The sequence below is a fragment of the Phocoena sinus genome, chromosome 1 (genome assembly GCF_008692025.1).
Source record: "Phocoena sinus isolate mPhoSin1 chromosome 1, mPhoSin1.pri, whole genome shotgun sequence".
Classification (NCBI taxonomy): Eukaryota; Metazoa; Chordata; class Mammalia; order Artiodactyla; family Phocoenidae; genus Phocoena; species Phocoena sinus.
Window position 1 is genome coordinate 114979765 of NC_045763.1, and position 12826 is coordinate 114992590.

The window sequence follows — 12826 nt, forward strand, 5'->3', positions numbered from 1 at the left end:
CCGTGTCCCCTGCATCGGCAGGCAGACTCTCAACCACTGCGCCACCAGGGAAGCCCCGGTCAGTGCTTCTTGATGACTTCCAGCAAACCAGGGCCCAGTTAGTGTCATTCACACAGACCCTGGACCCCCTATCAGAATTATAGCTCTACAGGATCCTGTGACAAAGCTATTTAACGTGAAGTTATAAAGAAAACATCACACAATTGTTTTTCCTTTATAAAAATTTATCAAGGGAATAATTTGAGTTTTAAAAGGCTTGGTTTAGCAAAGTAAAAGACTAAAAACCATTAAAACACTTTGAATTCTTCTTTAACCGTCCAAGTGGGGTCTAAATTAAATAAATCCTCTATCACTTTAGGAAAGAGGCTGCTTTCCTAAATCCGAAAAATTGATTTCCAAGTCACACTCTCTTACCTCTACTGCCTTGTAACCCTAAGAACTAAACCTCACCAGGGATGGCTCCTCTGGAAGTCAAGGTGGAAAGAACAGGTGAAATCCCAACACAGACTGGATGTAGACTCTGAGCCAAAAAAAGTCTGAGAGAAACTGTGATCATACAAGTTATCATCCAGCAGGATACTTTTGGAAAGTTCAACACGGTGCTGCTAATTACTTGAGAACAAAAGGCATAAAATGAGACCCCAGTGATAATGGTCACCCTAGTGATAAGGCAGTTTGGGAAACTACACTTCCCAGTATGCCCTGCCCCTTGAAAGTCAAAAGGCTTTCCCAGGAGCAAAGCACCCTGGGACCCATGGTTAGCACCATTTAAGAGGTAAACAGCCTACAGGGCTGGGTTCTGACATGGAGCCTTCCTCCTTCCATGGAACACTTAACAACACCTGAGGTGAAATTTTAATGGATTTTAAGTCTGGGGTGGAGCCTCACTCTCCCCAACAACTCTAGTTTCCAAAGGTGTAGAGCTGGTAGAGCTGTCCACTGGTCCACTGCCCTGTTCTCCTGGGCGTGGTGCTGCCTCTGCCTCCCCACATCAGCAGTGTCCCCACTGGAACTAGTCTTTTGGGGGATTCTGGGCCAGGTGCTGTTCCCACTCAACTTCAACCAACTTGTACAGCTCCATGGTGGCCTGAGCATCTTCCACTGAGGAATGTCCGCTTTTCCCAACCTGAGAGAAGGAAGAAAAGGGAGGAAGAAAAGAACATGAAGCTACAAGAGACTGTTTCTTCCCTTCCCAACTGGCTCCCTCCAACCCACTGATGCTGCTGCTTCTGCAGTTAGCGGGCTACAAAGGTAGACCTCTGATGAGGCCCTACTCCTTATCTAATTTCAGGGGTTCAACTCCTATGCTACTGTCTGCGTCAATCCTTTCTGTAGCAACATGTACATACCCTATTGTTCTACATTCTTCTGTAGAGGCAGAACAAACCAGATCATAGACAGGCCTGAGTCTTCCACCTTCCCCAGTTCCTTAACTGATCTGTATATGACATGTGTCTACAGCCTCATGCCAGGCAGGCCATCCCCTCTTTGACTGCCAAACATATGAAATACATAAGAGCCTCTTGCATCCACTACGTGGTCTTTTAGACCACCACAACTACCTGCTTTCTACTTTTCTTAGTTAGGGTTTTATCCCCACTTTCAGGCTTTTTTCCTTTTCCAAGTATCCTTTGGAACACTCTGGGAGGTAGAGAACAGGAATAGTTATCCCTATGTAGAGATGGACCCCTTTGCCCAAAGCTCTTCCCATCAGAGCATCCCACCCAGATCTCTCTACAGCCAGAGGAATTTGAGGGTCAGAGCCTGGAGAAAGGCAGCAGGAGAGCCTTCAGTGTCCAGGCCAGAGGTCTGGCATCATTTGGGAAGACGCTACCTGGATGTCCCGGCTCAGCAGCTTCTTGGTGAGATGCTTCAGAGACATGGTTGCATTCTCTGGGCAGTCGGCCTTACGGTTGAGGAGGGGGATATGGGAGGTATCTCGGGTTAGGGACTTAGGGTGAAAATACTGAAGGGCTTTGAAGTCATTGTGGATGGCATGCCCCACCACTATCTTCCCTGTGAGAATCTTCAAGATCTGAAACAGGCATGGGAGAAGAGGTGGTGAGGAACAGCATTCAAAGATGTAGCTCCTGCATCTTCAAAGCCCAACATGGCTGTTTAAGTCCTTCTAGGTTCTTTTCACCAATTGCCCACCTGCCTCATCCTTGAAATGCCCTCTTCCACAAGTTTTCTTTCACCTGAAATCTATCTCCTCTCCCCAAGGTAAAAGTAGGTATTTTCTATGGTGTAACCCTGTTTGGATTTACATCACCAGTGGCACCTTATCTTCACATTAATTTCTACCCCAATGTGATGTTCATGTAACTACCTAGTTCAGTCCTGGCTTGATACCTGAAGTTCTTTAACCACGATCATTATGTTGGCCTTAGACATAGGCTGGGACAAATGTTGTTAAAGATGGGCTCCAGGAAGGTACTGGAAGCCCCAAATTATATGCAAATAGATATGCATATGTTTGCCTTTTTTGGGGGGGGGGTCCATGGCTTTCATCAGATTCTCAAAGAGCCTACAAGCCATAAAAGATTAAGAATTGGGAGTTCCTTGGCAGTCTAGTGGTTAGGACTCGGCACGCTCACTGCCTGGGGCCGGGGTTCGATCCCTGGTTAGGGAACTAAGATCCTGCAAGCTGTGAGGCACAGCGCCCCACCTCAAAAAAGAAAAAGATTAAGAATCATTTATAGACCAAGGCTGCAGAGGGAAGTGATCAAGAGCCCACGCTTATGCTGCTTTAACAAGAAATCAGTCCCGGCGCTTCATAGCTCCTCCTGCTCATAACCAGAGGGTATTTACCAGCTGGTCAGGAACCTTATTCACACCATTCTTGGAACCAAATAATTTCTCACCATTTCAGAATCTTAAAGCATAAGGACACACTGCCAGTGAGGATAACTAAAGAATATGTCATGAGTTCTGAAGGCCATTACCAAAATGGGGTTCCAAACAGACTGTGAACAAGAGCAACAGGCCTGGAATCAATGCCTGGCCTCCCAATGGGACCCCTGGGAAGGGAAAAGACTCATTTGAATGTACCTTAGTCTCATACCCCAGCTTGGGCACTGGTTTTCATGATGAAAGCCAGATATAGTCCAATCACCTTGGTATTTAGTTGCTCCTAACTGCACCTGCAGTTTACTGACCACTAACACCTTTACTTCGCATTAATTTCAACATATGGCCTGCCTTAAAGCTAAGTGGATTTGCTGTTTCAGGCCCACCCCATCTTCTGCCTCTCCCAAGCCTTTGCTCAGTTATGCCCCTGGTACACAGGATGTTCTTCAACTCTTCAAGTTCTTTCTAAAATCCAGCTGTTCCACCTCTGATGAAATTCCTCCAACTGACTGCTCTGGCATATGAGGAATTATTGGAACAGTGTGTGTCTAGAGAAGGCAAAGAATGTGGAGCTGAAATTACGAAGAAGTGGACCAAAGGCGCCCTCTGGAGGCCTTCCAAGACCAGCAGGCTCCCTTCCCCTTCACGTTTACCAGCTCATCCTCCTTTCCTGTTCATTTGTTGTGCCTCCAGTATTCAGCATAGGACTTACAGTGGCTAGGTTTGCTCAGTGAGTGAGATGAGAACCCCAACATACCAGCCCGGTGTCTTTTATCCCCTCCACTGCAGGCTACCTGTTCCAGTTATACAAATATGCCCCAGCTCCTTCTGTCAATGTTCTGCCTTCTCCTACCACCAACTTTCCACATTGCCACAGGCTACTTCTTGCTTGGGAAGCCCTCTCCACCTCTCTATTCTCAACCCTAGACCCCACCTCTACAAGGCATTCTCAAACTGAGCCCTTTCCCCCTGGCACTCATGCCTGTTGCTCTGTCCATCACTGGCTGTTATTTCTCTAGCAGATTCCCAGTTCTCCAGATGAGGATTCCACTTGGGACCTAAAAGATCTTAACTAATAAAGTTCGTTACACCCGCTAATTGGAACTTTCCAGACTCTCACCACTCCTTATCCCAACAGAGAGCCTTCTGCATCTGCTACTCCACCCACTCCATCCCTCCCTCCACAATCCTTCGGCACCTCCCCAGGCTGATATTCTTTGCAGAAAAATGATCTGGACCTCTCCCCACCCGCCCCGCTGCTACCACCATCTCCCATGCCTCTCACCTGGCTCCGAGCAATCTTGAAGGGTGTAGCATTCACCATGTGCTGCTTCCGGATACCGCTCCATCTGGTCCGGTAGTCCACAATGTGGCAGGGGGGAAGGATGTACTCATCATAAAGCACATCTCCGCTGTAGCTGACAATGCTACATCGAGCCAAGGAACTGACATGCCCCTTGGGTCCTGTGCCCACCATCTCACAGTCAATTGCCACCATCTTCGTTGGCATCTTCCAGGATGCTCCAGGGTATTTATTCTCTGAGTGAGCTTGGGTGGAGATCTGTGGGGCAGTCTTCTGAGGAGGGTTCTTCTGGGAGCCCTTCTTCTGGGGGCGAACTGGGAGGCTCTTGATCTTTGGTAGGGCACTCTGGAACTCCCCCAGCAAATCTACTTTAGCCACAACAGAACCAGCTTTCTGTGAAGGAGCAGGGGTCAGCCAAGGCACTGCAGATTTCTTGTCCAGGGACTGCTCTGACCCACTGCTGGAAGTAGCAGTCTTCTTTTTTGGAAGGGGAGGGGCCTTCCAAGTGCCATCCACCTTGGGAGTGTCCCCTTTCTTTGAAGGTTCTGAGTGCAACTTAGGGACCTTGCTAGGGGGCTGCTGCTTCTTATTCAGAAAGCCTTTCCGTTCCAAGAGCCGCCGCTTCTTGACAAATTTTTGGTGCTTGGCATTGCCTTCTAATGCCCTTCTGGGGGGAGGTTCGCCAAAATCCAGATTGAGGAGTAAGGTAGACATGATGACGATGGATGGTGGGAGAACAGTTGGGAAAAACAGCTTACCAATGAGAGGATGGACAAGTCATCCTCTGCTGAATCCCATAGGCCAACACCTGGAGGTTTGTAGTATACCCTGGGGAAGAAAATGATCCTGATAACGGAGTCCATAGGCCTGGGAACCAGTAAGATAAGACCCATCTCCGTAGGACTTAAAGGAGAAAGGAAAGACATCAGAGTAACCTCTCAGATAACGTGAAATGTGAAATGATGGAAGGAGGACTTCCTTCTGAACCAGGAAGCCTGGGTTCCAGGGAAGCCCCACAATTCCCCAGCAGTACGGTATTAGGAAGGCCATTTCCCCTCTCTAGATCTCAGTCTCATTTGTAAACTGAGGGGGTTGCAGGGCCAACCAGCTGAAACTCTTGTGATCTGGAACGCCAGAATAGGTGAGCTCTATCATTTGCCCAGGGAAGGAACGTCTAAGTATGCTCGAAGGCAGTCACAGGTTTGGCATAGTTGACCTCTGAATTACCCAGGCATCCCCAGCGCGGGTCCCAAGGACAGAGACAGATATTCAGGCACCCATTTCCCTCATCTCCACGCGAGGGAAATCCCCACATGCAGCTCACTCAAGTCCTTCTCCCAAGAAAGGACCTTTGACAACACATATTAGCGAAGGGGAAAACCGAGGCTGGGGACAGCACACTCTGGCCGTCCACGCCACGGAGCCAGCTTCCCACCCTCACACACCTACCTCCCAGATGGGCCCAGCTAAGACCGGAAGCGCCAGGAGCCGGATGCGGAAATTGGCGCGCGTAGGCGAGGCCCGAGCCGGCAGGCTAGCGGATTGGAACGCGCCGGAGGCCAGGCCCGCGTACCCACAGCGCACCTGCCTACGGGAGCGAGGCCAGGGATTCCTAGTGTGTGAGAAGCGGCAGCGGCAGCGGCGGCGGCGGCGGCGGCGGCGTGGCGGGGGGGCGGGGGCGGGATGCGCTGCCCGGCCCCTCTAGCCCAGTGGAGGTACAATTCGAAGGTGTGGGGAGACCGCTACAAACTGGCACTGCAGCGCGCCGGAGGCCCCAGGCCTCACTTCCGTTGGAAGAGGGAAGAGTATGGGAAGGGGCGGGATCTGGAGGCGGGACCTGGAACTTGGCCCGCCCCACTCCGTGAGGTGGGCGCCGCGGCACGCCTCTGTGGCGTCAGTGCGCTGGCACCGCCTCACGGTTTGCGTCCAAGGCTGACAGCTTCGGTCTGTGGGACGTCGCGGCCTGTGACGTCAGGAGGGCGCCTCAAGTCTTCAACCCCAACCTCGAAACCCGGAAAGGCAGCGTCTGGGACCGGGTTCTGAGCGCTTTCTTCTGGTTCTGCAGAGCTGAGCCAAGCCCGGGTCCCGGACCCGCGTAGTCCTGACCCAGGTTCCCGCCTCACTGCATTCTCCTTCCCCGCGCCAGCGGCTGGGCCCCGGAATGCCGGGGGTCTCCGCCCGGGGCCTCTCTCACGAAGCGAGGAGGCAGCTAGCTGTGAACCTCACCCGGGTCGTGACGCTCTACCGTTCCATCCTGGACGCCTACATCATTGTGAGGCCACAGGGTTGTGGGTGGGGTGCTCCTGATTATGTGGGTGGCTCCCTAGCCACGACAGGGGAAGAATGTAGAGTTAGCTTCTGATCTCTTTTTTAATATGTTTCTTCAGTCTTTTGTACGAGAAAGGGTTAAAGCTGGGGCAGCCCCCCCCCTTCTTTTTCCTTCAGATGACCTAAATATTAATAGTTTTAGCATCTAGGTTGTTTTTCTAACCCTCTCAAGTCCAAAGTAGTAAAACGCATGGACATTTGAGCCATGCTGCTGCAGCTACGTTAAACTCTCCCAGGAACGTGTGAGGTGTTTCGAGAACACACATGTTCATTCATTCAAGCTTTGAATAAATTCCTGGCTTTGCAGTGTAATGGACAATTCCAACTTTGGAGTTGACAGACTTGGACTAGAATCCTGCCTCCCCTACTGTGTTAACCTTAGGCATAAAAAAAAACATTCCTCCTAGCCTCAGTTCCTGAGCGGTAAAATGGATCTCTTTTTGAAGGATCATTGTGAAGAATAAATGAGATGATGTATAAATGGCACCAACATCTACCGAATTGTTCAGCTCCCAAACCCAGAAGCCATCCTCGATTCAGCTCTTTTCTTCATTGATCTACGATCCAGCCCTTCAACAAGTCCTATTGGCTCATCTTCCAGAATAGATCCAAATTCACCCATTTGTCTCCATTGCCATTGCTACCACCCTAGGACAAGCCAACATCATCTCTCTCCTGGACTACTTCCTAGCTGATCTCTGTGTTTGCTTCCTCTCCTCCATACCCAGTTCTTCACAAAACAGCCAGATTAATCTTTTAAAAATGTAAATCTCACCAGGACACTTCCTTGCTTCTTAGGTACTTTGATGAAATCGTAATTCTTTACCATTACCTATAAAACCCTACATGATCTGTCCCCTGCTCTCTTTTAAACCCCGTCACATTTCATTCTCTCCCACATTCACTGTACTACACTGGGCCTTTGCACTTACTGATCTGCCTGGAATGTTTTTCCTCCACAGAAAGGCAATTGAGTAGGGTGGTTAAGAGCAAGAACTCTAGAGTCAAATTGGTTTCAAATCCCAGCTGTGCCACTTACCAGCTTTTTGACTTAGACAGAATACTTAATTGCTGTACTTTGGTTTCCTTATCTGTAAAATGGGGGATAAAAATAGTACTATCTCATAGGGTAATTGTGAGGGTTAAATAATGTTTCAGACAGTGCCTGGCATATTATAGTATTCTGTAAGTGTTTGCTATTACCTGAATTTTTAAAAATTGAGATAGAATTGACATTTTAGTTTCAGGTGTATAATATAGTGATTTGTATATATTATGAAATGATTACAGTAACTAGTTAATATCCATCACCGTACATAGCTACATTTTTTTTCTTGTGATGAGAACTTTTAAGATCTTCTCTCATCAACTTTCAAGTATACAATACTTTCAAGTATACAATACAGTATTATTTACTATAGTCACGATGGTGTACATTACACCTCCATGACATGTATTTTGTCACTGGAAGTTTGTACCTTTTGACCCTCCTCACCCATTTTACCCACCCCCACCCCCTGACTCTGGCAACCACTGCCTGAATTTTTTTACATGTGCTGTTTCCTGTTCATCATTCAAGTCTCAGCTCAAGTGTCACCTTCTCAGACGAGTCTTCCCTCATTGCTCTAAAATAGTACTCTCTCAAACTCTCCATTGTTACTGTTTCATTAGTGTTTTATTGTCTATGTGGCATTTGATGTTATCTGAAATAATTTTTTAAAACGTAAGCTCTGTAAGAGCAAGGATCTTGTCTGTCTGCTTCATTGTTTGTATCCCCTGAGCCTAGGATAGAACTTGGTGCCTAACCAAAGCTCCAGAATTTGTGTTGAATAAATGAATGAATAAAAATACATTCTGGCAGGGAATTCCCTGGTGGTCCAGTGGTTAGGACTCGGCACTTTCACTGCCGAGGGCCTGGGTTCAATCCCTGGTCGGGGAACTAAGATCCCACAAACCACGCAGTTCAGCCAAAAAAAAAAAAAAAAAAAAAAACCCAACATTCTGACATATATAATGTCTGGCACATCTAATGGTAGGTTACTAGATGGTAACGCTAATACTGGGTGTCAGTCACTGTGGTGTTGAGGATGCAGATGTGAAGCCACCATCCTTGCCCTTTAGTTGAGTGGAGGAAACAGACACATAAATAAGTGGGGACACTGCTAAAAGGAGAGGTGTGTCCAAAATGCAATTTGGGCTCAGAGGAAGGAGGGGGAGGCTAGAGCAGGCTTCAGAGAAGAGATGACAGCCAATGAGTAGAGGTGCCTGTTAGTTGCAGCCAGTGGCCATGTGTTGAGTGGGGCAGGGAAGAATGGAAAGAGTAGTAGCCTGTTGATTGCTTCTCCCTTTCCCCTACAGGAATTTTTCACAGACAACCTATGGGGCACACTCCCTTGCTCATGGCAGGAAGCCCTGGATGGACTGAACCCGCCACAGCTGGCCACACTGCTGCTGGGGATGCCTGGGGAAGGGGAAGTGGCCAGGTATGGGCAAGAGGGCACCTGTGTTGGGGGACTTGGTGCTGAGCCCTGCAGGGAGCCATTGCTCAGAGTCTCACAAGGGCTTCCTGGGTTGTAAACTTGCACACTCAGGATGCAATGGGACTATTCACTGGGGGCCTGGGTGGGCTATCTCAGGTACAGGTCGGTGTGGCCACTCACCCTGCTGGCCCTGAAGTCCACAGCCTATGCCCTGGCTTTTACCCGGACGCCTGGGTTTCAGACCCCTTCAGAGTTCCTGGAGAACCCCAGCCAGAGTTCCCGACTGACAGCTCCATTCCGGAAACATGTCAGGCCCAAGAAGCAGCATGAGATTCGGAGGCTGGGAGAGGTGAGGAGATGGCTGGGGTATAGGTGGTATCTGGGAGCCTGGGGACTCCTTAAGCCTATGGGTTACAAAGATGTGGGCACCTTATATTACCTGCAGGACCAGAGGCCCTAGAAGGTCCCTTCCTTGTCAGATACACTATAATCATATCTTCATCCTTTTGCTGGGTTGTTTGGTGGCTGTATTTGAATCACTGGCTTAATCTTGTTCTGATAACCTTCACAATCTGCTCATGGCTTCACAGCAGGGCTCTTCTTCTGTGGAGGAGACTGAATCACTAGCCTGAGAGGAGCAAAGACTGTAGCCTGAGCCTGGGGTCAGCACACCCCATTTTGGTTTCCACGTCTCTTGTCTCTTCCCTCTACGCATCTTTCTCTGCCATCTTCAGCTCCTCCACCCTCATTATGGGTGTTTGCCCTGGGAGCCAACACCAATGGCAGGAGACCTTTGTTCCCTCCTCTTTCAGTTGGTGAAGAAGCTGAGTGACCTCACAGGCTGCACCCAAGTTGTGGATGTAGGCTCAGGCCAGGTGAGCCAGACCCCTAATGTTCTGGTTTTTTGTCGTGGGGATAGAACAGCTGGAAGACAGGTTATCGGGCCACAGGCCCAGGGAGGCACGTGCTAAGGAATGGTAGAAGCAAGCTGGGCAGAATTTAAGCCTTCTGGGGGCCTAGGACCCAGGCGTCCAAACCACAGATAGGGAGGGGGACAGTGGAGAGGACACTGAACGGGGCTGTCTCCACCCTCCCTCTCGGGACTCCAGGGCCATCTCTCCCGCTTCATGTCCCTGGGGCTGGGGCTGATGGTGAAGAGCATTGAAGGGGATCAGAGACTGGTGGAGAGAGCCCAGCGCCTAGACCAGGAGCTCCTGCAGGCTCTGCAGAAAGAGGAGAAGAGGAACCCACAGGTAGACCAGCCCTTCCTGCAGCCAGGACCGTGAGAACAGGGTCTGCTTGGCTGGAATTGGACACCAAGGCTAATTCCCTCTTTTAAGTTTCTCAGCTTGACATGGCGTGTCTCTATTTCTGCTACCCCTTTCCCAAGGTCCCTCCTTCACCAAAGCCTCCTCATATCTTAAAGGCACCTTCTAGTTAAAAAGTGCTTTCCACACCGATACGTCCTTCTCACAGCCACCTGTAAAAAGTGGCCAATCAAATGAGGAAGCTCAGACGAAAAGACCTGCAGTTACTAATAACAGACCCAGAATCTATCCCATCTCCTGGTTTAAAGTTCCACTTTCTCCTCTGCCCCAGTTTCTCCCCCACCTTCCTCCTTGGGAAGGAACTCAGAGGACAGATCCATTCCCGTGGCTTGAGGTGGCACAGGGACGGGAAGCCGGCTTCCCATCTGCCTCTGTTCTGTCCTGCCTCCACAGGTGGTCCACACTGGCCCTCGCCACTGCCCCCACCATGTGGTTAGGTGGGTAGACCCCACGGCCCTGTGTGAGGAGCTTCTGCTTCCACTGGAGAACTCACCTCAGAGTGAGGCCCGCTTGCTGCTGACAGGCCTCCACGCCTGTGGGGATCTGAGTGTTGCCTTGCTGAGGCACTTCTGCCGCCCTGAGGTGGCGGCCCTGGCCTCAGTGGGCTGCTGTTACATGAAGCTGAGTGACCCCGGTGGCTACCCACTGAGTCAGTGGGTGGCTGGGCTGCCCGGCCGTGAACTGCCCTACAGGCTACGGGAGGGGGCCTGCCACGCCCTGGAGGAATACGCTGAGCGGCTGCAGAAAGCAGGCCCTGGCCTCCGAACCCACTGCTACCGGGCAGCACTGGAGACGGTCATCCGGCGTGCCCGGCCCGAGCTCCGTCGGCCAGGCGTGCAGGGGATCCCCAGGGTCCACGAGCTCAAGATTGAAGAGTGAGGCTGGGGAGTTGGGGGGGCGTGAGGAGGGGGGCATCACCTACTGGAGGTATGATTCCCCTCCCACCCTCAACTGTTTAGCATGTCCTGAAGAAAATCTAAATGTGCTGGGAGGAGGGGAGTGATTTTGAGTTCTGAAGCAGCTTCAAACTTTCTTTAAAAGGCAGTTGTCACTCTTTTATCAAGTTTTTGAAATGCTAAAAATATGGCTAAATAATTGGACAGATTAGGCTGAAAATAAATTTTTGGATTGATTTGCTATTGGACAGACAGCTCACAGCCAGAAAAACATTTAAAAATGCCTTAGGGTGGCAAATCTATTACAGCTGGAATTGAATTAGGAATGGACAGTTTGGGGGAGGAGGGTTCTAAAACCAAACTGAGTGCTGTCTGCGGCTGACCCCACAGATACGTGCAGCGGGGGCTCCAGCGGGTGGGGCTTGACCCCCACCTGCCGCTGAATCTGGCTGCCCTTCAGGCCCACCAGGCCCAGGAGAACCGTGTGGTGGCCTTCTTCAGCCTGGCCCTGCTGCTGGCCCCGCTGGTGGAGACACTGATTCTACTGGACCGGCTGCTCTACCTTCAGGAGCAGGGTGAGGGTGGCCAAAGCAGGGACCCAGGGCCAGAGGGGCTGGAGTTCTAGGGCTCTCCTTCAGGTCCTGGCCCCTGCACCTGCCAGGACTAGGTTCCTTGCTGTGGTGATTCTCAGACCAGCTGCTTCAGAGTCAGATGGGGGAAGGGGAACTTGTTAATGCAAATTCCTACTGAATCTGCCTGTGGTGGTACCTCCCTGAGGTGCATTTTAAGCCAGCATCCCAGGCACTGAGAACCTACGATGTGCTGCAGACTGCCTCCTCCCGAGTCAGTGTCTCGGGCACTCATGTCCCTGGAGAGAGCTGGGTCTCCTTAGACCCCCTGGAGCCTCCCCCATGGGGAAAAGGGGCTATGCCTACAGGCTAAGCAGGAAGTGGCTAAGAGTCTCTTTCATTTCTCCCCTTCTGAGTAGCCCTGCCTTTCTCATAGGCTTCCATGCTGAGCTCCTGCCCATCTTCAGCCCCGAACTCTCTCCGAGAAACCTGGTTCTGGTGGCCACCAAAAGGCCTCTGGGTGAGACCTTCTCTGTTCTGGAGACTGAAGACAGCTGACACAGCCTGAGGAAGGGCATATCTCAGACCCCATCTGAAACTGCCAGGTACCACACTGGGTGGCGGAGTCTTCACCCACCTCCTCAGCCAGAGAACCAGCATCCTCCGTGGAATCCTGGTTCCCTACAAACCTTCAGCTTCATACCCTTTCTCTCCCTCTGTGTGTTATGTAACATTACGCAAAAAGTTATTTTTAATTTATTAAAAAATTGAAATCTTTACTTCTCTGTCTTTTCTATTAAGTATATACTTATTTCTATTAAGTATATATTCGCACCCTCCCTACCGAATCCTGCAGAGGTGCTAAATTAGGTCTCACATCCCCAACCCCCACTGTCTTCCCTAACAGGTAGCACCTTGTTACTCAGAGGTTTCCATGGAGGGAAGCTGTCTCTCCCTTAGATCTCCATCCCAGAATCTGCAGGCCCTGCCCTTTGGGAGGACCACCTTAAGGCTGGCTAACTTCTATCCAGGTTTTGTCATAACATCAGGACAGATGCTCCCTCCCTCAGTC

At 50.4% G+C, this 12826-nt stretch overlaps 2 protein-coding genes across 12 annotated transcripts; one reads left to right on the top strand and one right to left on the bottom strand.

The window, feature by feature from the left end:
* Positions 1–206: 206 nt before the first annotated feature.
* On the bottom strand, positions 207–5962 carry ISG20L2 (interferon stimulated exonuclease gene 20 like 2). 4 transcript variants are annotated; one of them, XM_032643127.1, is made up of 4 exons: positions 5603–5921; positions 4136–4981; positions 1835–2035; positions 207–1126 (listed from the first exon to the last, which is right to left on the bottom strand). In XM_032643127.1, exons 2-4 carry the CDS (start codon positions 4865–4867, stop codon positions 1013–1015), a joined length of 1047 nt encoding a protein of 348 aa, XP_032499018.1. In that variant the 5' UTR covers positions 4868–4981; positions 5603–5921; the 3' UTR covers positions 207–1012. The 4 variants fall into 4 exon arrangements, with proteins under 4 accessions (XP_032499018.1, XP_032499026.1, XP_032499007.1 ...); XM_032643135.1 differs by having other exon boundaries at positions 5738–5761; XM_032643116.1 differs by having other exon boundaries at positions 4136–5925.
* Positions 5963–6286: 324 nt separating this feature from the next.
* Positions 6287–12533, top strand: RRNAD1 (ribosomal RNA adenine dimethylase domain containing 1). 8 transcript variants are annotated; one of them, XM_032643044.1, is made up of 8 exons: positions 6287–6425; positions 8840–8964; positions 9118–9310; positions 9774–9836; positions 10071–10214; positions 10683–11164; positions 11576–11760; positions 12191–12533. In XM_032643044.1, exons 1-8 carry the CDS (start codon positions 6315–6317, stop codon positions 12310–12312), a joined length of 1425 nt encoding a protein of 474 aa, XP_032498935.1. In that variant the 5' UTR covers positions 6287–6314; the 3' UTR covers positions 12313–12533. The 8 variants fall into 8 exon arrangements, with proteins under 8 accessions (XP_032498935.1, XP_032498985.1, XP_032498942.1 ...); XM_032643094.1 differs by having other exon boundaries at positions 11646–11760; positions 12191–12329; XM_032643051.1 differs by having other exon boundaries at positions 12174–12311.
* The last annotated feature ends 293 nt before the right edge of the window (positions 12534–12826 follow it).

Coding starts and splice junctions, on each gene's coding strand:
- RRNAD1 (XM_032643044.1), top strand. CDS start 6,315: ATGCCGGGGGTCTCCGCCCGGGGCCTCTCTCACGAAGCGAGGAGGCAG. Junction 8,965..9,117: donor GGGGAAGGGGAAGTGGCCAG/GTATGGGCAAGA, acceptor GGGCTATCTCAG/GTACAGGTCGGTGTGGCCAC. Junction 10,215..10,682: donor AGGAGAAGAGGAACCCACAG/GTAGACCAGCCC, acceptor CTGCCTCCACAG/GTGGTCCACACTGGCCCTCG.
- ISG20L2 (XM_032643116.1), bottom strand. CDS start 4,867: ATGTCTACCTTACTCCTCAATCTGGATTTTGGCGAACCTCCCCCCAGA. Junction 2,036..4,135: donor TCAAGATTGCTCGGAGCCAG/GTGAGAGGCATG, acceptor TGCCTGTTTCAG/ATCTTGAAGATTCTCACAGG. Junction 1,127..1,834: donor TGCTGAGCCGGGACATCCAG/GTAGCGTCTTCC, acceptor TCCTTCTCTCAG/GTTGGGAAAAGCGGACATTC.